This window comes from Hylobates moloch, unplaced genomic scaffold (genome assembly GCF_009828535.3).
Source record: "Hylobates moloch isolate HMO894 unplaced genomic scaffold, HMol_V3 SCAFFOLD_5, whole genome shotgun sequence".
Taxonomy (NCBI): domain Eukaryota; kingdom Metazoa; phylum Chordata; class Mammalia; order Primates; family Hylobatidae; genus Hylobates; species Hylobates moloch.
This window is the reverse complement of record NW_026652280.1, coordinates 24,682,397-24,705,788: the sequence shown is the minus strand read 5'-3', so window position 1 is coordinate 24,705,788 and position 23,392 is coordinate 24,682,397. Positions and strand designations below refer to the sequence as shown.

General features: G+C 41.6%; 1 protein-coding gene across 3 annotated transcripts in view; it reads right to left on the bottom strand.

Annotated features, from left to right (window-relative positions):
- Positions 1-716: 716 nt before the first annotated feature.
- Positions 717-23,392, bottom strand: part of CCDC68 (coiled-coil domain containing 68) — a 68,545-nt gene continuing 45,869 nt past the window's right edge. For all 3 annotated transcript variants that reach the window (XM_058438312.1, XM_032151705.2, XM_058438313.1), the window contains exons 9-12: positions 15,846-15,951; positions 14,470-14,553; positions 4,364-4,440; positions 717-990 (exon numbers count right to left, since the gene is read on the bottom strand). In XM_058438312.1, the coding sequence (XP_058294295.1) occupies positions 933-990; positions 4,364-4,440; positions 14,470-14,553; positions 15,846-15,951 (325 nt within the window). In that variant the 3' untranslated portion in view covers positions 717-932. The remainder of the gene's footprint in view (positions 991-4,363; positions 4,441-14,469; positions 14,554-15,845; positions 15,952-23,392) is intronic.

The window sequence follows — 23,392 nt, the reverse complement described above, 5'->3', positions numbered from 1 at the left end:
CACAAAAACACTATATATATATCTTTCCAACTCATGAATTCAGATTCTTTCTGGCTGCAGACAGCAGTCATTATTCCTTTGAGCGTATAATAAATACATTTTCATGGAAGTATGGGCTAACAGCATTATTTTTCTATCCCCCCCAATATTTTATTTAGATACTATTAATAAATATCAAAAAGAAAATTAGTCACAAAGGCAGAGGACACCATGTGCATCCCTGTGTGTGTGTACAGGTTACCTCTAGAAACCAATTTTTAATCCCAGAACTACTGAAGAACAGTCTTTCTCTGATGTGTGGTGAGGCAACCATGATTCTCAACTCCAGAGGGGTGTATGGGTTGGGGAATTAGCCAAAAGGAATCTGCTCTTTCTCCTGCCCATAATTCAGCGGAGTTTAATTCTCCCACAAACAATGGATCAGGAGATGAACTTATGTCACTGTAAGATCTTTCTTATCATCCAAAAGTCAACTTACAAATATGTATGCTCATTCATACATATATATGCCCTTCATACATATATATGCAGGAAATGTATGTTCCTTCATATATATATACACTCTCCCTTCTATTTATACTCTTAAAAACCACTATAAAAAAGTCAGAATTGACAATCTCAAAACAGTCCCAGTAGAAAAAAAAATCTGAAAACAAGATTCAGATTTTTTTTTTAATTTAAAGCAGAATCTGTCTTCCATCATGAGAAGGCACCTGGTTTCTTCAACTATTTGATAAGTTTTGAAGAGTCCATCCGTTAAATATATATTTGTTTGATTTCCTGAAATGTCGTCTTCTTGGAAAGCCATTGGTATGTAGTAAGTTCCATTTAAATAATGGCATTGTGCCATTTTAACATGAAATTTGTGCTGTGTTTCAAAGAATAAATAAGACTCACGCGGTCTTTCTAAATCGGATCTTTACACAGCCAGTTCATTTCCGTAACCTAATCAACATAAAATAAGGGGAAACACCTTCGGTCTTCAATTCACTGTAGAAAAGACAACACAATGATCAAAATGGAGAATGTTAAACTCTGGTGATCATAGCTAGACCACCATACTCAACTACCACAATATTATTAATACCAAATCTGAACTAACTGCTTTGTTCTAAGAGATGTGTTAATAGATGTATTCTGACCAGTTCCCCATGATATACAGTAGAATTGCATTGTGAAAGCATTTAATGCGTACAAATTCTGCTAGATGTAACAGGACAAGAATAAGGGAGCATGAGGGAAGCCAGAGAGAGGAAGAGCCTGTATCTGCCATTCCACCTGGTGAAGACATTCCCCAGAGTGAGTTGGAGATGACAAAACACAAATCAACTGTTCCCCCAGGCTATTTTACTTCAATGCATTTTGCATAGCCTGAATTTATTTCCTCACTGTGTGATTCTAGTATTTGAAACTGTAAGTACATATATATACATATATACACAAACATATGTACACAGACATATATATACATGCACACACACATATACATATGCATATTTTATTACTGTTGTTTAACAACATGGCCCCTCATCTCAAGCAAACCACTCAGAAAACATCAGGCTGGATGTAGTGGCTCATGACTGTAATCCCAACACTTTGAGAGGCTGAGGTGGGATGATCACTTGAGCCCAGCAGTTCAAGACCAGCCTAGGCAGCATAGCAAGACCCTGTCCTCCACAAAAAGAAAATAGCCACGTGTGATAGTGTGCCTGTAGCCCTAGCTACTGGGGAGGCTGAGGTGGGAGAATCCCTTGAGCCCAGGAGTTTGAGGTTAAGGTGAGCTATGATTGCGCTGCTGCACTCCAGCCTGGGCCACAGAGTGAGGCCCTGTCAAAACAGAGAAACAGAGAGAATGAAAGGAAGTGGAGGGGAGGGGAGGGACTAGTTGGGAAGAGGGGAGGGGAGGGGAAAGGAAGGGCAGGGAGCTGGAAGGAGGGTAGGGGAGGAAGGGGAGAGAAAGAAAGAAAGGGGAGGGAAAAGGGGAGGGAAAGGAAGGGAAGAAAGAAGGAAGGAAGGAAGGAAGATCTATATGTTCTAACACTCAAGTAAAAAACAAAAAACCTTGTTTGTTCATATTCCCTGAGAGAACGTGTAGAGATTTGCCAAGATTAAATTTTTATGTGTACATAATATTCTAATTTCAGTCTTAACAGTTGTCTTTATCCTCAAATCTCTCCCTAGAGTTAATTCCATTGTATATTTGTGAATCCAGATCTACAAAACCAAACTACCACTTACATTTTTCAAGCAACCAATGGGCCATATTTTATTATGCAAATGTGAGTCCTGCCTTTATATCAGGGGTGCCCAGCCCCTGGGCCATGGACTGGTACCAGTCTACGGCCTGTTAGGCACAGGACTAGACAGCAGGAGGTGAGCAGTGGGCAAGAAAGCGAAGCTTCATCTGTATTTACAGCCACTCCCCATCGCTCACATTACCTCCTGAGCTCCACCTCCTGTCAGATCAGCAATGGCATTAGAGTCTCATAGGTGCACGAACCCCATTGTGAAATGTGCATGTGATGGATCTAGGTTGCGTGCTCCTTATGAGAATCTAATGCCTGAACATCTGTCTCACCCCCAGATGGGACTGGCTAGTTACATGAAAACAAACTCAGGGCTCCCACTGATTCTACATTATAGTGAGTTTATAATTATTTTATTATACATTACAATGTAATAAAAATAGAAATAAATGTAATACACTTGAATCACCCCAGAACCATCCTCTTCACCCTGGTCCATGGAAAAACTGTCTTCCATGAAACTGGACCCTGGTGCCAAAAAGCTTGGGGACTGCTGCTTTACATCATTAACACGAGAATTTCTATCAAAAATCACAGAACAAAGGGGACATTCAGTCTCGTTTCACCACTTCAATTAGGAAATTTCCCCCATTTGGCCTTTCCCAAGTCACAGGGAGAAGAAAAATCTTTAAAACAGTAAACCTTTAACTATTAATTAGTTAAACACTAATTAATAGCTGTAGCTAAAGAGTTGGCCAAAGAAATCATTCTCTTCAACATGACCCCTATATACCAGCCAGAGTCTCAGCATTCAATACTAGAGTAGTTACCATATGAAGATAACCAGCTGTTTCCTTGTCTGCTCCATTCTGGCCCCATTCCCTCCAGGGTCCAAGCAGCTAGGACTGGCCATAGTCCTTCACCATCCCATTGGGAATGGTACAGATGGAAGGGAGCAAAATATTAGCCATCCTTCCTTCCCTTAGAATGTCACGCTTGCCCTCCTAGTCCAAACCTTTCACATCTTCCCCAACTGAAGTGACTCCACTCTCCCTGCTTCTGAAACGTAGGCATTTCAGCTCCTCCTGGGAAACCTCTGAGGCTTCATTTCTTTTCTTTTCTAGAAGTTGCAGGGCTAGTGGCCAAAAAGTTTGTAACAAGCATCTGGAGGCCAAAAGATTTTAGAGGACTTGAATCATAATAGTTTCATCTCTAGTCTCTAATTACATACATCATTAGCAAAGTGAAATACTGTTTCAGGCAGTTTTAAGGAGAGAGAAGAATCTTCCTGAATTCCTAGACTGATGCTAATCATAGTGGGTCTGATTTTTCCACCTCCGGCACTGGGCTGAAGAGACTTTTAGAAAATGAGATTCTTCCCTAGAGGGACTAGCTTGGGAAATTCAAAAGCTGCTAGAAGAGGAAGTTTTTAATCACTTTTTAAATGATACATATAATTAGAGACTATGTTTTCTTTTAAATGATAATTTCATAGGGTTTGTGGAAATGAGATTTGAGCCCAGATTCTGATTCTGCCAACAACCACGACAAAAATTTAACTTAAAAAAATGACTTAGATGGTTTCAACCATCATTTCAATTTCTTTAGTAGGTCATCATCATCGCTTGAAATCATTCATTATTAGATAGTTGTTGAAGAACCTTGTCCTTAGCAATGCAGGAAATTAAAAAGAACTATTCTTGCCCTGGTGATATTTATATTAATAATTTATTAGAGTTGACAACATAGCAATTTCAATAAATGCCAACAATTAAAGATTAAAATGTCCATCAATGGCATAAAACACATCAGCAACAGAAGAAGAAAGACAATAAAGGAGATGATCTGTAATGTCTAGGTGTTGGAGTTGAGATTGGGCTTGTTTTAGGGCAAAGAAGAAAAAAAGAGATATCTAAATTTGTTCATTAATTTATTTAGTATTCCTGTGTTAGGCTTTGAGGATTAAATGATGAACAAGATTAACACAGTTCTGAATAGAAACTGGGAGACAGACAGTAAACAAATGATTACATAAGTAGTGACGGACTGGAATCTTTCTTGAACAACATGTTCAACATAGGTTGTGAAGACAGGGTGGAAGAAGACAAAGACCTTACCTTGTAGAGACAGCCTTAGATACCTTTGTCCTAGGAGTTTCAGATGAAAGTGCTACCTGGGTTTTTAGTTCTTTATTCTAAAATTGAAAAAAAATGCAGACATCAAATAGCTAACACATTTATTAGCTACACCTGCAATGCTTCTATTCAACTCAACACCTGCCTCACTCCTTGGCAGCAAGTTTGTTATTGCAGTTATACTATAGAACAAAGAAAATAGCCAGTTGAAAGTCACTAAATATTATCTCTGAAGATGCAGATACTCCCTGAAAAATGAATAATTTACCAAGGGACTAAAATAGAGTATTCTGATTTAGCATCTGAAATTCAACAGCTGAAGTATCCATATTTTATTTTACAGAGTTTTAAAAATACAGACAAATGAAAAGAACTTTTAAGGAACCTTGTTAAAGATACCCACAATATCGATCACATGTTCGTCTTTCTTTTGTGATCTCTTGATTATAAACCCCATGAAAATAGGTCCCATCTGCTCTTTACTATTAATATAAGTTCATGGCCTCGATAGCCTCAATTTTCTTATGAAACCTTAGTTTCTTTATATCTATACTAGTGGTAAATGATACATGTCCTGCCTACTTTGTGTAAGTTGTTGCAAGAAACAAGTGTCATGTGAACATAATATTTTACATCTGGAAGTACTCTCATAATTCTGGAAGTTCATGCAACAGCTAAGAACAGGAGTGGTTAGAGCACAAGTTCTCAGGTACAAATCCTAGCACGGCCACTCACTAGTTACGTGACCTCATTTAGGTTACTTAACCTCTCTGTGCCTAATTTCCTCATCTGTATTACAGATATAATAATAATGCCTTCTTCACAGATTTAAAATGAGATAAAAAAATATGTCAAGTGCTCAGCTAGTGCCTGGCACAGATTTTAAGAGTAAAGGCAATTGGTTATGATTTTCTAGTTGAAGTGCCTTTTTTTTTTTTTTTTTTTTTTGACAGTTCTGTCTCCTTCACCCAGGCTGGATACAGTATCTCAGCTCAGTTCAACCTCCACCTCCCAGCCTCAAACCTGCCTCCCACTCAGCCTCCCGAATAGCTGGGACCACAGGTGTGCGCCACTATGCCTGGCTAATTGTTATATTTTTGGTAGAGACAGGGTTTCACCATGTTGCTCACACTGGTCTTAAACTCCTGGACTTGAACGGTCCACCTGCTTCAGCCTCCTGAAGTGCTGGGATTGTAGGTGTGAGCCACCACGCTCAGCCTCAAGTACCATTTTTATAACAATAAATTGAATTCCAAAGACTTCCAGTGCCCCACATCCTATTCATGCAGAGCTCAGTGTCAAGCTGTGTCCTCCTATCCAGAGCCAGTGTTTTCTCTACAACATAGTCAAGTGAGCAATTTCACTTCTCAGATCTGGAAAGTGAGACTTAAAACAGTGAGGGATCATGAGCAACGCTGGGTTGCCAGTGGGTTGCACTTTAAAGGACACACCCATATAAGTGTCTGGGACTAAAAGGTAGCTGGGTGGAACGATCACAGGTGATGAACAGCAGAACACCAGCTCCCTTCCCTTTCAAGGAACACAGACTTAGAGAGTCATGTAATTATAGTTAAAAAGGTATTTTCTTTTTCTTTTCTTTTTTTTTTTTTTGAGACAGGGTCTCACTCTGTCGCTCAGGCTGGAGTGCAGTGGCGCGATCTCAGTGTTACAAGGTGTCATTTTTCTGGCCGCAAACCTTTGAGGCCAGTGGCGCCTTTGCCAAAGTTTTACTTGGGTCCGTTGGACTCACTTTGTCCACTCAGCCTGGCAGGCTGCGAGTTACTGGCCTAGGTCTCATGCCCGTCAAGGATGAGTCAGGTGTGAAATGGTGAGGGGTGTGTGAGCAAGTGTGGGGTCCAGCCACTGTGCATAGCCAAACATGCCGACTGCTACAGTGGGGCACACAGCACCAGGTACTGGCATGGGTGCTGGCTCTGCAAGGCTGCGGCTAGACCAGGTGCACCACATGCAGCTTCCACAGCTGGCACCAGGGAACACAGTGGCACCTGGAAGCTTGGAGATGCTAGGAACCGCAAGGCCCCAAAGAGAGAGTCACAGCCCTGGCTCAGGGAGCTCCCAGGTCTGGGCTGCCCAAAGGGCCACAGCTCTTCTTTCCTTCTCTTTGCCTGCAACATGGCGAGCAAGGGGCATGTCTCAGCCCTGTTTGTGTTACAGCTCTTTTAGCCCAGGCATCCAGTGGGTCTTGTCCGGCAACCAGGAAGAATGAGCTACACAGACAAGTGGAGAGTGACCAAGACAAAGAGGAGCTTTATTCAGCAATAGAACAGCTCAGAGGAAACCTGCAGGGGGCAGCTCCTTTCTGCAGCCAGGGCGTCCTGACAAGTGTCCAGCTCCTAGCAGAGAAGGTAGCTCCTCTCTGCTAGGCAAGTAATCCCAACAAGTGTTCAGCTATCAACAGAGAGGGTAGCTCCTCTCTACAGCTGGCTGCCCCATCGTCTGTGCAGCTCTCATCGGAGAGGAAGCCCTAGAGTGGGTGGCTCCTCTCTGCAGGCAGGTTGTCCCAATATCTGCTTGAGTCTCAGTAGAGAGGAGGCCCTGGAGTGGGTACCTCCTGTCTGCAGCTGGTCATCTCAATGTCTGCCCAGCTCTGGCTAAGCCTGGGGCTTTCATGGCCTTAGAGAGGAAGGAAGTACGTGCTGATTGCTCCATGGGCAGCCATGAGTGGGCCCAGAAAAGGCAACACAAGTTCTTACTCCAGTCCATAAGACTGGCAGCCCGGCCACCAGCATTTAGACCCTCCCTGTCCTGAAGGTGAGGACTCACTGGGGACCTTCTGCCCAGGAGCCTGTCTGCCTTCCACTGTGGTTTATAGCGCCCAGGCTGTTTGTGCCAAGGGGCACCTTCAGGCCAGCATCAAGCTGCCCTCAGCACCCCCTTGGCTTCCCTCCCATGCTCATTGGTGCCCAAAGTCCAGAGGGGGTTGAGGCAGAAAGGAGCTGGCATGTCAGCACTAACCCGAGCATGCACACACCTGGCTGAGCTGTGACAGTGCCCGGGCTTGACCCCAACTTTGCTCCGAGATTGGAGAGGGTGCCAACAGCAGGGAGAAGCCAAGCAGTGGGAGCAGGCACTTCTGAGCCTGCAAGGGCAAGGGGGGCCTTCCAAGGCCCCCAGGAGTGCAGGGACTCCTGAGTCTGCAGCCACAGTTCAAACAGCTGCAGCTGTGCCCAGTAGGGGTGGGGCTCTTGTGGGCTCCATGGAGAATGCAGCCCTTGCCATGCCTCCCTGCTGCAGCCAGTGAGATGGCAATTGCTCCTCCAGATGGCTCATTACAGCCATCAATGGCTCACTGCAACCTCCACCTCCAGCTCCTGGGTTCAAGCGATTCTCCTGCCTCAGCCTCCCGAGTAGCTAGGATTACAAGCACGTGCTACCACAGCTGGCCAATTTTTGTATTTTTTTTAGTAGAGACAGGGTTTCACCATGTTGGCCTCGCTGCTCTTGAACTCCTGGCCTCCAGTGACCCGCCTGCCTCAGCCTCCCAAAGTGCTAAGATTACAGGTGAAAGCCACTGCACCTGGCCTACAAGGTATTTTCTGAAATTCCACCTGATGGTTTGGAGTAAGTCAATGGTTTAGAGTCAGCCCTGAATTGTGCTCCTTCTTATCTCCCAGCATTTATCATGAATAATAACTCAAAAGATGGAGCCAGTATCTTCACATGCAATCATCATTTCACTGTGAAATTTCAAGAGTGAAGCTAAGTTTCACCCAGGAAATGTACTTCAGATTTGATCACTTGATGGTGAAGATTTCCTCATATAATGAATATAAATCTATTATACACTCCAAACAAGGGCAGGCACATATTATAGGCCAAGCATGTGCCTAGAAAAAAGTCCCTCTTTATAGTACTTTACACTTGACAAAGCAATTTGAAACACACTCTCTTGATGACAAGCACCATTGAAATGAAAATATTCTGTGACTGGTCAATTAGGTAAAAGCTACTTAGATTTTCCCCAGAATAAACTCCCAGTTTCTCAACCAATTCAGTACCAAACAATACAAAAGCATACGAGTTATTATGTAAGACTCTCTTCAATTTATTTTAAATTCCATGCTGATTTGTTTCATCTACCAGATTTAGGCATTTAGTCTTGATTCATAGACTTTTCTGATTTTTCCTTTAACTAGGACAGTATATGCATGAGTTTTATTTAAAAACTACAAATCATTGGCCAGAATATGCCTGCCACTATTATGGCTCTGTCTAAGGATAGTTTATTGACATAGTTTTCATAAAGAATATAATTTTTGCATACTTAATATTTTAGCAACACACTCCAGAATTAAATTTTAAGGATGATGGTGCTTATATAAAGTAGGATAATCTTCAAAGTTTAGAAAATGGAGTAATTTCTGAAAATGCATTTCCCTAGGAGCAGGTCCTTAGTGGAGAAACTAGAAATGCAAGAAATATAAGATGAGGGTCAGAGCTGTACATTAAGATGAGGAAAGATATGCAAAACCAGAAAGAAAGTAAATAAATTTGGTAGAGTTAAGCAGAAATTTTCAGTGATATTTAAAACTGGTTAAGAAGAATTAAACTTTTTTTAAAATACAGGGTTATATGAGTCAATTTTATCGCCTATAGGGAGGGGGGAAAAACTGCTAGGATAGAAAGACCACCACAGGAAAAAAGGATGTGTTTCCATTACTTGAAAGCTAGAAGTAAAATAGAAAATATTTAATACAGTAACTGTGACAATGACTAAAATCAATGTAAAAGACTATGCAAATTTAATGTTATAACCAGGTGTTTAAAAATATATTGGCTACACATATATATTTCACAAACATGTATACACATACACACACACACACACACACATTTGATCACTCAGTGTATTAGTCTGTACTGACGCTGCTAATAAAGATGTACCCAAGACTGGGTAATTTACAATGGAAAGAGGTTTAATGGACTCACAGTTCCACATGGCTGGGGAGCCCTCACAATCATGGCAGAAGGGAAAGGAGATGCAAAGACACGTCTTACATGGAGGCAGGCAATAGAGAATGAGAACCAAGCGAAAGGGGTTTCCCCTTAAAAAACCATCAGATCTCATGAGACTTATTCACTACCACGAGAACAGTACAGGAGAAACTATCCCCAGGATTCAAAGATCTCCCACCGGGTCCCTCCCACAACACGTGGGAATTATGGGAGCTACAATTCAAGATGAGGTTTGGGTGAGGACACAGCCAAACCATATCACCCAAATACCCAGATAAGCAGATATTGATGGGCAGGCATGCGCTGCAAAGTTAAGCAGACTCAAATGCAGGTTCTGCCACCTGCTCGCTGAGTGATTTTAAACATGCTGCTTAACTTCTCAGATCCTCAGTTTTGTCACTTGCAAAATGTAGTCAATATTAGCTCTCCTGGAGCAGCTTTCAGGATTAAAGAAAACAAAATATATAGCATGACTAAACAGAGACAAATTATTTTAGCCTGAATGAGAAAGTGATGCTGTCTTTATGGTTTCAAAAGTTGATGTGTTTAAAAGGTTGTTCAAGCTCTGATGATCATTTTTCATAAACTAAATCAGTCTCTCCTGTTATTTCAGGAATTCCAAAATGGGCAGTGGCCTTAAATTTGCAGTGCAAGACAGTGTACCCCTGCACATTTTATTCTAGCTTAAAAGCTTTATAATAAGCCATTCACTAGGAATAGGATAGAAATTTATTTACTATGAGGCTGAGTGAAGTGGTTCACACTTGTAATCCCAGCACTTTGGGAGGCCAAGGCAGGCGGATCACTTGAGCCCAGGAGTTTGAAACCAGCCGTGGCAACACAGTGAAATTCTGTCTCTACAACTTTTTTTTGTTTGTTTTAAATTAGCCAGATATGGTGGTGTGCGCCTGTATTCCCAGATACACAGAAGGCTGAGGTAGGAGGATTGCTTGAGCATGGGAGGGTGAGGCTGCAGTGAGCCGTGATCACGCCACGGCACTCCAGCCTGGGTAACAGAGTAAGACCCTGTCCCTAAAAAACAAATAACAAAATAAAAAATAAAATAAAATAAATTGAATCACTATGGCTCAAAGTCACTATATTTAGGTATTTGGATACCTGGTCCAACACGTGCTCAGAGATGCCCTCCCTAATCCCTGTTACTTTATGACTCCCCACACTCTTCCATTCTTCCTCGGAGAACTTGGCACTTCCTAAGCAAGCTGTGTACTTGCTTGTTTATTTGTTTGTTGTCTGTTTCCTCAAAGTATAAGTAAGATGAAGTCAGGGACAATCTGTCACATTCACGGCCACATACCCAGCACTTAGAACATTTCCTGACACATCATAAACACACAAAAATATCTGTTGAATAAATAAATTAATATGGCTTGGACTTTTTAAAGCTGAAATGGGCATAGTAACATCCACTGCTGTGAAGGAAAGATTTATCTATTGAAGAAAATAAATGTTGATAACATAAAGTCACTCATCAGATACTGTTATTATTTGAAGCCTTTTTTTATACAAGTGTTAGAAAACACTGGCTTGAGTCTGGGCGCAGTGGCTCACACCTATAATCCCAGCACTTTGGGGGGCCGAGGTGGGAGGATCACCTGAGGTCAGGAGTTCGAGACCAGCCTGGCCAACATGGTGAAACCTTGTCTTTACTAAAAATACAAAAATTAGTCAGGCATGGTGGTAGGCACTTGTAATCCCATCTATTTGGGAGTGTGAGATAGGAGAATTGCTTGAACCCGGGAAGCGGAGGCTGCAGTGAGCCGAGATCACAAGATCACGCCACTGCACTCCAGCCTGGGTGACAAAGTGAGACTCCATCTCAAAAAAAGAAAAAAGAAAAAGAAAACACTGGCTTGGGTTGAGCGACGTACAGAGACTCTTAAGATAACACTGAGAGGTTCTGTCACATTACTGTAGAGAGTCTGCCACAAACCAAGAAGTTTCCATGACAGGAGAGGGAGACGCATCTATTTCTGTGGCATAATTGCTGAATAGTCAGTAATTATTTGCTGAATTTTGGAATATACAAACAGAGTACAATGGAAACAAATACATCTTCCTTGTCTAACTGTTTAATCAGCAGGCCAGCTGCATAATGTACAGTATCTGGGTTGTCAGTTTATTTAGGAAGATAAAATCCTTACTGGGAAAAATATAAATAAATAGGCATAACTAAAGAACACAAAATTGAATTAGAAGCAGTAGTACCACTGACACCTTGACGTTGTGGTAACAATGGGCAATTCATTAGATGTGAGCAGAGCCCAGAACCATAAGAAGTGAAAGATCTGAGAATGATGCCAACCCTAAAACAACCTCTCCAATTAAAACATATTACAGATGTACAATAATTAAAGCAGTAAGCTATTGGAGCCAAAATAGGCTGATTTGCTGTTGGAACAGCTTCAATAAGAACTTAGTCCAGAATAAAGAGGCATTTCAAATTCACTCACTAGGAAGTAAGTTCCAGGGAGCAGGACTCATGTCTATTTTGTTCAACATTGTTTTCTGGAATTTAGTGCCTATACTGTAGTAACCACTCAATAATTAAATGTAGAAGTAATTACATAATTAGTGATGTGGAAAAATGAATGAAAGTTTAAAAATGGGAATACAATAGGCACAGTGCAGTGCCATATATATTCTATAGTTAGTATGTACACACAGGTATATAACAGGCACATAGATTCCCACAAAACATAGATATACCCAGCTATGCTGATTTGGTATCCAGGGATGGTACTTTTATCAGCGATTTTCTTGTTCTATTTGCTTTTCCATATGTCCCAACTTATATGGAATGAATGAATGTTAGTTACGTAAAAAATGTAAGAAATAGGCCAGGCATGGTGGCTCATGTCTGTAATCCCAGCTCCTTAGGAGGCCAAGGTGGGCAGATTGCTTGAGGTCAGGAGTTTGAGACCAGCCTGGCCAGCATGGTGAAACCCCGTCTCTACTAAAAATACTAAAATTAGCCGGGTGACATGGTGTGCGCCTGTCATCCTAGCTACTCGGGAGGCTGAGGCAGGAGAATCACTTGAACCCAGGAGGCAGAGGTTGCAGTGAGCCAAGATCATGCCACTGCACTCCAGCCTAGGCGACAGAGTGAGACCCTGTCTCAAATATATATATATATATATGAAATATATAATATATTGCTACATGTAATAATATAAGAAAAAATATTTTATCAGGTAACATTTGCCAAAAAGCCACTAAGAAAGGCTGTGAAGAAATGTCTTTAGAGAACATTTCGTACCAGGAGTCTCCACTGTGACATGAATCACATAATCTGAAGGTCCCCTGACATAAATTAGCCAGCTATTACTGGGCACTTGAGTGAACACTAGTTTTGAGCCAATTATTCCACAATCAAGGCATTTTTAGCTGCACAGAGCTGAGAGCAGTGTGTTAATCAGCCCCATACAGCCTGAAGAGGGCGAGAGTCTAAAGAGAGTGTGAGGTTCAATGAGGCCTATCCTCAAAACCAAAAGAGAACAGTTGTCTGCTAGGAAGGTAGAAATGGAAAATGAGGCTACAAAAATTAACATGTAGAAAACTATTATTATGATTTTTAATCTTCTGTTTGGGGAAAGCAGAAAGAACATGGTAGTGGAAGGAACAATTCCAAAAGATGATAAGGCCTCCAGTGGGAAGTCAGAACATCTCCACAGTCCACAGGACTGGGCAACATTAATGCTGGCAGGTGACAATTAGCAGAAAATCAAAATACTGAGGGATGGAGTAGAAGAGGTGAACAGCTCCAGGCAGTGGGTGATGCGCCATTTGACAGAGACAGAAGCAGAGACACGGCAAGAAATGGAATGAGGTGGAGGTGCTGTGGGGTCTTCAGAAGAGCTCCAACCTTGGCAGGGGCTTCATTGCACTTCCTGCAAGGCAGGGGCATCGCCAGCAGAGGGCAGCAGCTGAGTGCCAGCAAGGGGGTTGATATGGTTTGGCTCTGTGTCCTCACCCAAATCGCACCTTGAATTGTAATAATCCTCACCTGTCAAGGGCAGAGCCAGGAGGAGTTAATTGAATCATGGCGGCAGTTTCTCCCATACTGTTCTCATGAGAGTGAGTGAGTTCTCACGATAGCGAGTGAGTTCTCACAAGATCTGATGGTTTTATAAGCGTCTGGCATTTCCCCTACTGACACTTCTCTTGCCTGCTGCTATGCAAGCTATGGCTTCCACCTTCCGCCATGCCATGATTGTGAAGCCTCCCCAGCCATGTGGAACTGTGAGTCCACTAAACTTCTTTTTCTTTATAAGTTACTCAGTCTTGGGTATGTCTTTATTAGCAGCGTGAGAACAGACTAATACAGGGGTCCTGAGGAAAGGGGAAGTGAGCGGGAGGGAAGAAAAGCCTGTCTTATCCCAGGACATTAGATTGTATTGTGCTCAGTTTTAAAACACTGAAAAGCAAGACAATTACAACAGGCTTCTAGAAGTGGGTAAGCCTGAAGGCAAAGCTGGGAGGCCAGGATGGATATGAATGAAGAAAGGAGGAAAGAGGACATCCCAAACCAGGAAAGGATCATGCATGGGAACAAAGGCAGGAGACAGGAAGCCTGGCCATCTGACTAGAGTAAAATTTACACAAGAGGAGATTTGAGCAAGCCCCGGATTCAAGCCCATATCGAGAGAGGTTATCATCTGTCTCTCCATTACAGCAAGTATTCTGAAAATCTGAATGAACTTTTAATAATAATTTAATAATATTTATTTAATATGTAACAATGCTAATTAATAACATAATACAATCTTTTAAACACTTCATAATTTAACAATTGTTAAATTGTCAGTCCTTTTTTCCATAGCACTAATTTCTTATGCATAGAATATGCACAGACACACTCACAAAATGACACTTGGATACACACAGAGACACACGCACATACACTTAGACATAGACAGACCCAGCACACACAGTCACACAGACACTCACATGCCCTCTCCCAAACAGACATACTCATAGTGTTATACAGGCATACAATTGCACGTTTTCATACACAGGCTCACTGATACACACACACACACACACACTCACACCCTCACAACAAAATGTAAGACAGGTTCCCTCCTTACCTGGGCTTCAAGTATGTTAACCTTTTCTCTGAGATTTTCAATTCTTTTGTCTTGTTCTTTTAAATTATTTTTTAATCCTTCCATCTAAGAATTAGAAAACACAATAGGAAAAACCTTGTCAGACCACAGGAAATAGTTACTTAAGTCAGAAATTGTACGGATTTCTGAGGTCAAAAGATGTTCATCAAATTAAAAAAAAATTGAATCCCAAAGCATTAGCAGACTCAGCTGGCAACAGAAAATAGCAGGCCAAACTGACACCTGGGGCTGAAAGCCCTCAGCTGGTGCCGTGATTCACTTTAATCTTTGGATAACCTGTTTAAACCAAGTTCAGCAGGAGTGCGTCCTGTGAAAGCCGCACTGGCCGCCCTTCTGCGTCTCAGCAACTTAATGTTCTCATCGTGCAGATGCAGCTGCTGGTGGACAGGATGCAAGACCACTGCCTGGTGTGCAGAGGCTCCCTGCGGTAGAGATTTGTCAAGCAGCAGCATAATAAGGTGAGCCTGCTTTGCCAAGAGGCAATGTGGAATTGGGAGGTGGGGTGATGAGATGCAAAGCGGTGTAAAAAGAGAGGGGACACATGGATTCTAAGACCAACTTTGGCACCAATAGCTGTCATTAAACTGCTCTATAAAAGGAGGGTGTGGGGCGCCCCCAAAGTCCCTCCTGGCTCTCAAATTCCACTACTCAATTCTCTGGCCTTTTAGTGATGTCATAGCCAAGCAAGCACAAATGCTGTATCTATGTGAGGAAGGCTCTGGAGTATTTGGGAGGACTTGTACTTAGCAGTAAAGTAACTGAATAGAAGTCTGATTTTAAATTTTAAAACAGACCCCCAAAACCAGATCAATGCCTAACTTGAAGTAGATTTTAAATACACACTCCACCATCCAGCTGGCTGCTACCACAATCGCCTTGACTTCGCCACCTGTCAGGCTGCTCCCAGAGAAGAAGGGCCAGGCCATACCCCTACCCTAAATCATCTCCTAAATCAATTATGAGGTTACGAAAACAGATAATTTCATACTCAAGGAAGGGCTGAATCTCCTGATCTACGAAATTGTCTAAAGACCAGTGTACATTATTTGGCGCAGAAGACTTTTAGAAAATCACTAAAACATCTAAAAAACAGTTATACATAATTTTCCAAGCCATCTTCATTGACAGCATTACAGGTATTGGTAGGTACAGACAAGAGAGGGCATTGAAAACAGAGCCATATTGTATGAGAAGCAAAAAAGGATACGTCAGTAGGGAGAGAAATCTCATTGCTTCGAAAGTCCAGTCAAGCCACTTGTATTTGGGCTCCACGCCGTAAACATACCGTTTTTGATGTATATATTTATATACAGTTAAATATACTTGATTAATCTGACCTCCTGGATGACACGGCGCAGGTTCTGATGTTGGGAGTGAATCACAAACTGCAGATGAGAGATCTGCTCCTGGAGAATGGAAATCTCCCTCTGAAGATCCTGGCAACTGGGAATGCAAAGGGAAAAAGAGCAAGAGAAAATGATTGGCTCACACATTCCTTAGCTCATCATTACTGCTAGCCCTCCTACACACTCTACTGCTACTGGGGATCAGTTGGGTAAGACCCCAGGGCCCCATTATGCCACACAGGACACACTGAAGATAAATAGCTATGAAGCAGGCTCTGATTTGCTTGGATTTAACTTGAATGAGAATATCAATTCATGTCAAAAGCTCCTTTCTGGCCATCTGTGACTCCTCCAGCAGGTAGTGGAATCAAGTTGTACTCAGTAAGATGAAGCACGTATACGCTAAATTGCCTTGCCTGAGCACCCACAGACCTGGCACCCATCAAACTTCACAGACAATTGCATGGCAATAGCAGAGTCAGAACATGGGAGCAGAAATGGAGATTACATCTATTAATATATTTATAAGAAACCAATTACTAATGATTCGGGCTTAGTATATGTTGTGGATTGTCTGTGTTTGTCTTTTTTTATTTTTTATTTTTTGGCTTCCTACTTTTGGTAATTCTACTATCAGTCCATAGGGAAAGGGAAAAGAAAAGAAGAAAGGAAGAAATCTAATTCCAGCAAATATTTTTGAGTCCACATCAATCATTATGGGAAAAAAAAAGTCAATTTTGAATTTAGATTATTTATACTTTCCCAAAGCTTCATTCAGGTAACTGGAATTGGTTGTACTGTTTTGGCTGTTTCTCTTCTTGCTACTGTTATTAGAGTTATGAAGCCACATGCATTGTGGCAACACCACCAAGCTCAGAATCATTGTGACCTCGGAGAAGTCACTTGGCCTTTGCTCTTATCCAATGTCATCCCAATTCTGTTTCCTTTGTTGTTGCTGTTGTTGGTGGTGGTGGTTTGTTTTTTTCAGACAGAGTCTTACTCTGTCGCCCAGGCTGGAGTGTAGTAAGGTGATCTTGGCTCACCGCAACCACCACTTCTGGGCTCAAGCGATTCTCACAGCTGGGACTACAAGCATGTGCCACCACACCTGGCTAATTTTTGTATTTTTAGTAGAGATGGAGTTTCACCATGTTGGCCAGGCTGGTCTTGAGCTCCTGACCTCAGGTGATCCACCCACCTCAGCCTCTATGTGTATCACAAAGATGGTGGAAATTCATAAGATATTATATAGTATGTTCTAATTAGAAAAAAGAGTTATTAGTTTCCATTTTGTTTCATATAATGGACTAAAACATTGTTTCAGAGAAATGCACATCTAAACCGCTATGAGATACCATCTCACAGCAGTCATAATGGCTATTACTAAAAAGTAAAAAAATAACAGATGTTGGCGAGAATGCAGAGAAAAGGGAATGCTTATACACTGTTGGTGGGAATGTAAATTAGTTCAGCCACTTTGGAAAGTAGTTTGGACATTTCTCAAAGGGATAAAAACACAACTACCATTCCACCCAGCAATCCCATTACTGGGTATATACCCAAAGGAAAACTGATCATTCTACCAAAAAGACATGTGTACTCATATGTCCATCACAGCAGTATTCAGGATAGCAAAGACATAGAAACAACCTAGGTGCCTATCAACAGTGGATTCAATACAGAAAATGTGTTATATATACACTATGGAATACTATGCAGCCACAAAAAGAAAGAAATTGTGTCTTTTGTAGCAACATGGTTGCAACTGAAGGTCATCATCCTAAGTGAATTAAGGCATAAAAATAAAATCAAATACTGCATAATTCCACTTATAAGTGGGAGCTAAACACTGGATAAACACAAACATAAAGAAGGAAACAATAGATGCTGCGGACTATTAGAGGGGGAAAGAATGGAGGGGAAAGGGTTAAAAAACTACCTCCTGAGTGCTATGCCGGCTACCTAGGTGACAGATTCAGTAGTAGCCCAAACCTCAGCATCAGGCAATATACCCACGTAACAAACCTGCACATGTACCCCACCCCCGCAGGTAAAATAAAAGTTGAAATTAAAACGAAAAATCAGAAGCTTTATTTTAATTGGTCCAATAGAGTCCTGGAAAGAAAACAAAAGAAATTTACAATTTACAATTACAAAAGAAATTATTGTAATCTTCCAGGACTCTAGAAAGAGAAAGGAGGGGAAGATAGGAGAATGTTTGGGAGTACAGGCACAAGAAATCTACAGGGAACAGGATGCCTACGACATCGGTGAGGGGAGGGATGCAAATGAGGGGCCTGGGAGAAGGATGCAGAGAACAGAAAGAGAAGGTACAAAATGACGGGGGAGCAAGAACGTGCGTCAAGTGTGCTACTCTGTTTTAGATGATAATCAGAAACGTCTGATTATCTTACCTACGCAACTAAATCTCACTGTAAAAGTCCATTTCCCTCCTCTTGATTAACACTACAAGCAACTATCAAACTAAGAAAAGCTATGAAAAGAAATGTAAACGGTCAACTCAGGCTGAAGGAAGATCACTAACTAGTTCAGCTGTGCCAATATTTTATCTGCTTTTTATAACATGATCATTTAAAGGACCCCGTACCTGGCAGAAAGCCTTATTTTGGTCTTTCTCTCTTAGCGAGAGGCAGTGGGGAATCCGAACCAAGTAATTAAACAAGCAGTCCCCTTGTTTTTTTTTCCATGGTCCACGGCAGGAAGTGTTTGAAAAGAAATAAGCTGGCAGCCTGATTCAGATGAAAACGCTTTGTGCCCATGTAATTTGAACTGACAATGGCAGCAATACTGACCCCTCAGTCTTTCCAAAATTCAAGTTCAGAGAATGGCTGCATCAGCACACCAGCCTGTATTCACATTAGATTTCAGTTGTCCCTAGACTTGAGGTTCAGAGGCTTCTTGAGGCACGGGAGACTGAGGAAATTTCAGGACCCCCAGCGGGTAAGGCGCCACATCCTAAGGATGTTGCGGGGAGATGGGAGAGCCTTCCAAGGTGAGACCAGACTTTGGATGTGGGCAAACATGCTGAACAGACAGTGAGAAGGCTTACTGCCCACAGAGAATCTTCAGGGGCAGGATGTCTTCAGAAGTCCAGGGAGATGGGGAGCGTGTGAGGGGCAGGGCTGAGAAATCTGCAGATGTTGCTCAGAACCCTTGGAGGGTGGAATTGCTGCGAACACGCAGAGGGTGGGGTAACTGAGTAGCCTCAGAAGAAAACCTCAGTTACTAGGAAAAGATGACTGGAGGATATAAAGATCAAAACAGGCCAGGCATGGTGGCTCAGGTCTGTAATCCAAGCACTTTGGGAGGCCAAGGCGGGTAGATCACTTGAGACCAGGAGTTCAAGACCAGCCTGGCCAACATGGCGAAATCCATCTCTATTAAAAATGCAAAAATTATGCCGGGTGCGGTGGCTCACACCTGTAATCCCAGCACTATAGGAGGCCGAGGCGAGTGGATCACTTGAGGTCAGGAGTTCGAGATCAGCCTGGCCAACATGGTGAGACCCTGTCACTACTAAAAATACAAAAATTAGCCGGGCATGGTGGCGTGTGCCTGTAATCCCAGCTACTCGGGAGACTGAGGTACAAGAATTGCTTGAATCCAGGAGGCGGAGGTTGCAGTGAGGCGATTTTGCCACTGCAATCCAGCGTGGGTGACAGAGCGAGACTCTGTCTCAAAAAAAAAAAAAAAAAAAAAAAAGATCAAATCACGGAGGGCAAACAGAAATTGGGTCCATAGCTGGTGCTAAAATTCAAAATTGCTCCAGCAAGGAAAGTAAAAGAAGAAAAGATAAAAATAACAGAAAGGGCAGCTATGACCCACTTAATGGTCAGACTCAGGACTTTCCCGGGAAGTAATGACAAAGAGCTTAAGATGCCTTGCAGACGCAAGCTGGCTTTGAATATGCACGAAATATAAAAATACTGTAAGCTGTTAAAGGTGAGTATTTAAAATGGTTCTCTTTGTGTCCCATGACCCAGAACCTTGGAACTAATGGGAAAAAAAGATGGCTTTAGGCACAGAGAACAGAGGTGGTTATTTTTCTATCAAAAATACCAAGCTCAGAAAAATTTCCCATGTACTCCTTGAAGGTATTACCATGACATTCACTGTAAGAAAAAAAAACAAAACTTGAAATTGGCCTCAAAATAGAAGAAAAATATTTCTAGAAGCACTCTTGAAAACACAGGGCCTTGGGGCTTCACTTTTCTCCATTAATACACTAAAACAGTGACTAAAGGCCATTGCAGAAAATCTCGATTAGGATTGTCCAATAAATATGAAGCCTAGTCATCCATTTAAGACCTTTAAATGTGAAAATATATCTAAGTAAGCTGCCACTTGATCTTCTTTTGAGCTTTGTTATTTATCTTTCTGTTAAAGCACTCAGTCTTTTTTTTATTTTTTTTTAAACAAAGTCTCACTCTGTTACCCAGCCTGAAGTGCAGTGGCGCAATTTCAGCTCACTGCAACCTCTGGCTCCTGGGTATAAGTGATTCTCCTGCCTTAGCCTCCTGAGTAGCTGGGAATTACAGGCGCCCACCACTATGCCCGGCTAATTTTTGTATTTTTAGTGGAGCTGGGTTTCACCATGTTGGCCAGGTTGGTCTCAAACTCCTGACCTCAAGTGATCTGCCAGCCTCAGCCTCCCAAAGTGCTGGGATTACAGGCATCAACCACTGCACCTAGCCCAATCTTAATAAAGAGGTACACAAGCAAAACTAGAGGAAGAAAACATAAGGAAGGGTCAAGCCTAAAAAAAGGAGGCAAATGTCTGTATCCATGATTCGTGCTCTACTTTCCAATGTGTCAACATAATTTTTGATCATGTTTTCCTCTACAATGCAATTGAATAAAAATATAAAGCAAATGTTGAAATTAAAGCAGAATTGAAAAGCTTTGGCTTCTAAGAAAATGTAGAATACATGCTTTTCCCCATTCTTCCCGCTAAGTACAACTAAAAGCCCTGGATATTGTATATGAAAAAAAAAAAAAAACACAAGAAGACTCTGAACAGTGGAGAGAAGAAGGCAGACTGGCTCTGGAACCTGGGATCCAAGAAATGACACAATGGTGAATCCTCTGGGGTTTCTTTTTAATCTCACACATCCCAGACTTGGAGCTGGAAAAAAAGCAGCCTGGAATGCCTATGGGGGCAGGCAAAAAAAAAGCCCCAACAAAAAGAGAAGAGAATCTCTGCCCTACCCTTTTGAGGGAGGGAATTGAGGATTCTCTCTCAATTCATCACTGAAGGAGGGGGAAGAGACAACTATTTCTGGTTTACTTCCTGTTAGATTCCTTAGCATTCAAGAAAGGAAGTCAATCCTATCTTTAACTGCAGAAATGTGAAAAGAAATTACTTTGCCTCTAATTAGCAACATGGGATGATCATAGAAGAAGCACTTGACAGGAAGCCCACCCTCAATTTCTCTACTCCCCAACGTCTCCCAAAGGGTTGGTGAAAAGAAACTGAGTTCATGGAGAACTGTCTCTCCCTCCATTCCTCACAATACTCGACAATCTGTCTTTGGGTCAACTTATACCATAGAGGGTAGCATTATTAGACTTTCTCACAGTGCCCTCTGTTCCTCCCTGTTCCAATGGCTTTTATTGAATTGTGTTGGCATCATGCTATTCTGTTTAGATGATGTTCTGAGGTAAGCCTTTGTGTTTATTACAAGGGGTAAGTTGAAAACATTATTCAGGGTTCTTTTTATGACCATACCCTGGGAAATTTTCTTTCTGGCTTTATAGGTAGATAAGAAATAACTGAATGATCGCAAACACCTGATTGGTTTTAATCATGTGGAATTGTGACTCACAAAACTAATCATCATTTCCTGTTTGGGTTGGCTGCTGGAAAATTTGAAACTGAGTCAGTGGTCTCCTGTGAGCAAGTCTGTAGCATCCATGGGCCTAATTTTGTAAACGAACCTTATGGTATACCTATTCTTATATCTCCTTGTCCTCATCATCTAATTCTTTTCTAATTTAGGTAATCATATTATATTTTACATAGCTTTTATAAATAACCTTAGATTTTCTTAAAAATTTCACAAAGGGCATGAATAGCCTGAGCATGGCCATATTTATACAGCCCAAGAATATAACATGTTTAAGTCTTTTTTTTTTAATTTTAATTTTTATTATTATACTTTAGGATTTAGGGTACATGTCCACAATGTGCAGGTTTGTTACATATGTATCCATGTGCCATGTTGATTTCCTGCACCCATTAACTCGTCATTTAGCATTAGGTATATCTCCTAATGCTGTCCCTCCCCCCTCCCCCAACCCCACAACAGTCCCCGGAGTGTGATGTTCCCCTTCCTGTGATGTTCCCCTTCCTGTGTCCATGAGTTCTCATTGTTCAATTCCCACCTATGAGTGAGAACATGCGGTGTTTGGTTTTTTGTCCTTGTGATAGTTTACTGAGAATGATGTTTTCCAGTTTCATCCATGTCCCTACAAAGGACATGAACTCATCATTTTTTATGGCTGCATAGAATTCCATGGTGTATATGTGCCACATTTTCTTAATCCAGTCTATTGTTGTTGGACATTTGGGTTGGTTCCAACTCTTTGCTATTGTGAATAGTGCCACAATAAACATACGTGTGCATGTGTCTTTATAGCAGCATGATTTATAGTCCTTTGGGTATATACCCAGTAATGGGATGGCTGGGTCAAATGGTATTTCTAGTTCGAGATCCCTGAGGAATCGCCACACTGACTTCCACAATGGTTGAACTAGTTTACAGTCCCACCAACAGTGTAAAAGTGTTCCTATTTCTCCACATCCTCTCCAGCACCTGTTGTTTCCTGATTTTTTAATGATGGACATTCTAACTGGTGTGAGATGGTATCTCACTGTGGTTTTGATTTGCATTTCTCTGATGGCCAGTGATGATGAGCATTTTTTTCATGTGTTTTTTGGCTGCATAAATGTCGTCTTTTGAGAAGTGTCTGTTCATGTCCTTTGCCCACTTTTTGATGGGGTTGTTTGTTTTTTTCTTGTAAATTTGTTGGAGTTCATGGTAGATTCTGGATATTAGCCCTTTGTCAGATGAGTAGGTTCCGAAAATTTTCTCCCATTCTGTAGGTTGCCTGTTCACTCTGATGGTAGTTTCTTTTGCTGTGCAGAAGCTCTTTAGTTTAATGAGATCCCATTTGTCAATTTTGGCTTTTGTTGCCATTGCTTTTGGTGTTTTAGACATGAAGTCCTTGCCCACACCTATGTTCTGAATGGTATTGCCTAGGTTTTCTTGTAGGATTTTAATGGTTTTGGGTCTAACATTTAAGTCTTTAATCCATCTTGAATTAATTTTTGTATAAGGTGTAAGGAAGGGATCCAGTTTTAGCTTTCTACATATGGCTAGCCAGTTTTCCCAGCACCGTTTATTAAATAGGGAATCCTTTCCTCATTTCTTGTTTTTGTCACGTTTGTCAAAGATCAGATAGTTGTAGATATGTGGCATCATTTCTGAGGGCTCTGTTCTGTTCCATTGATCTAT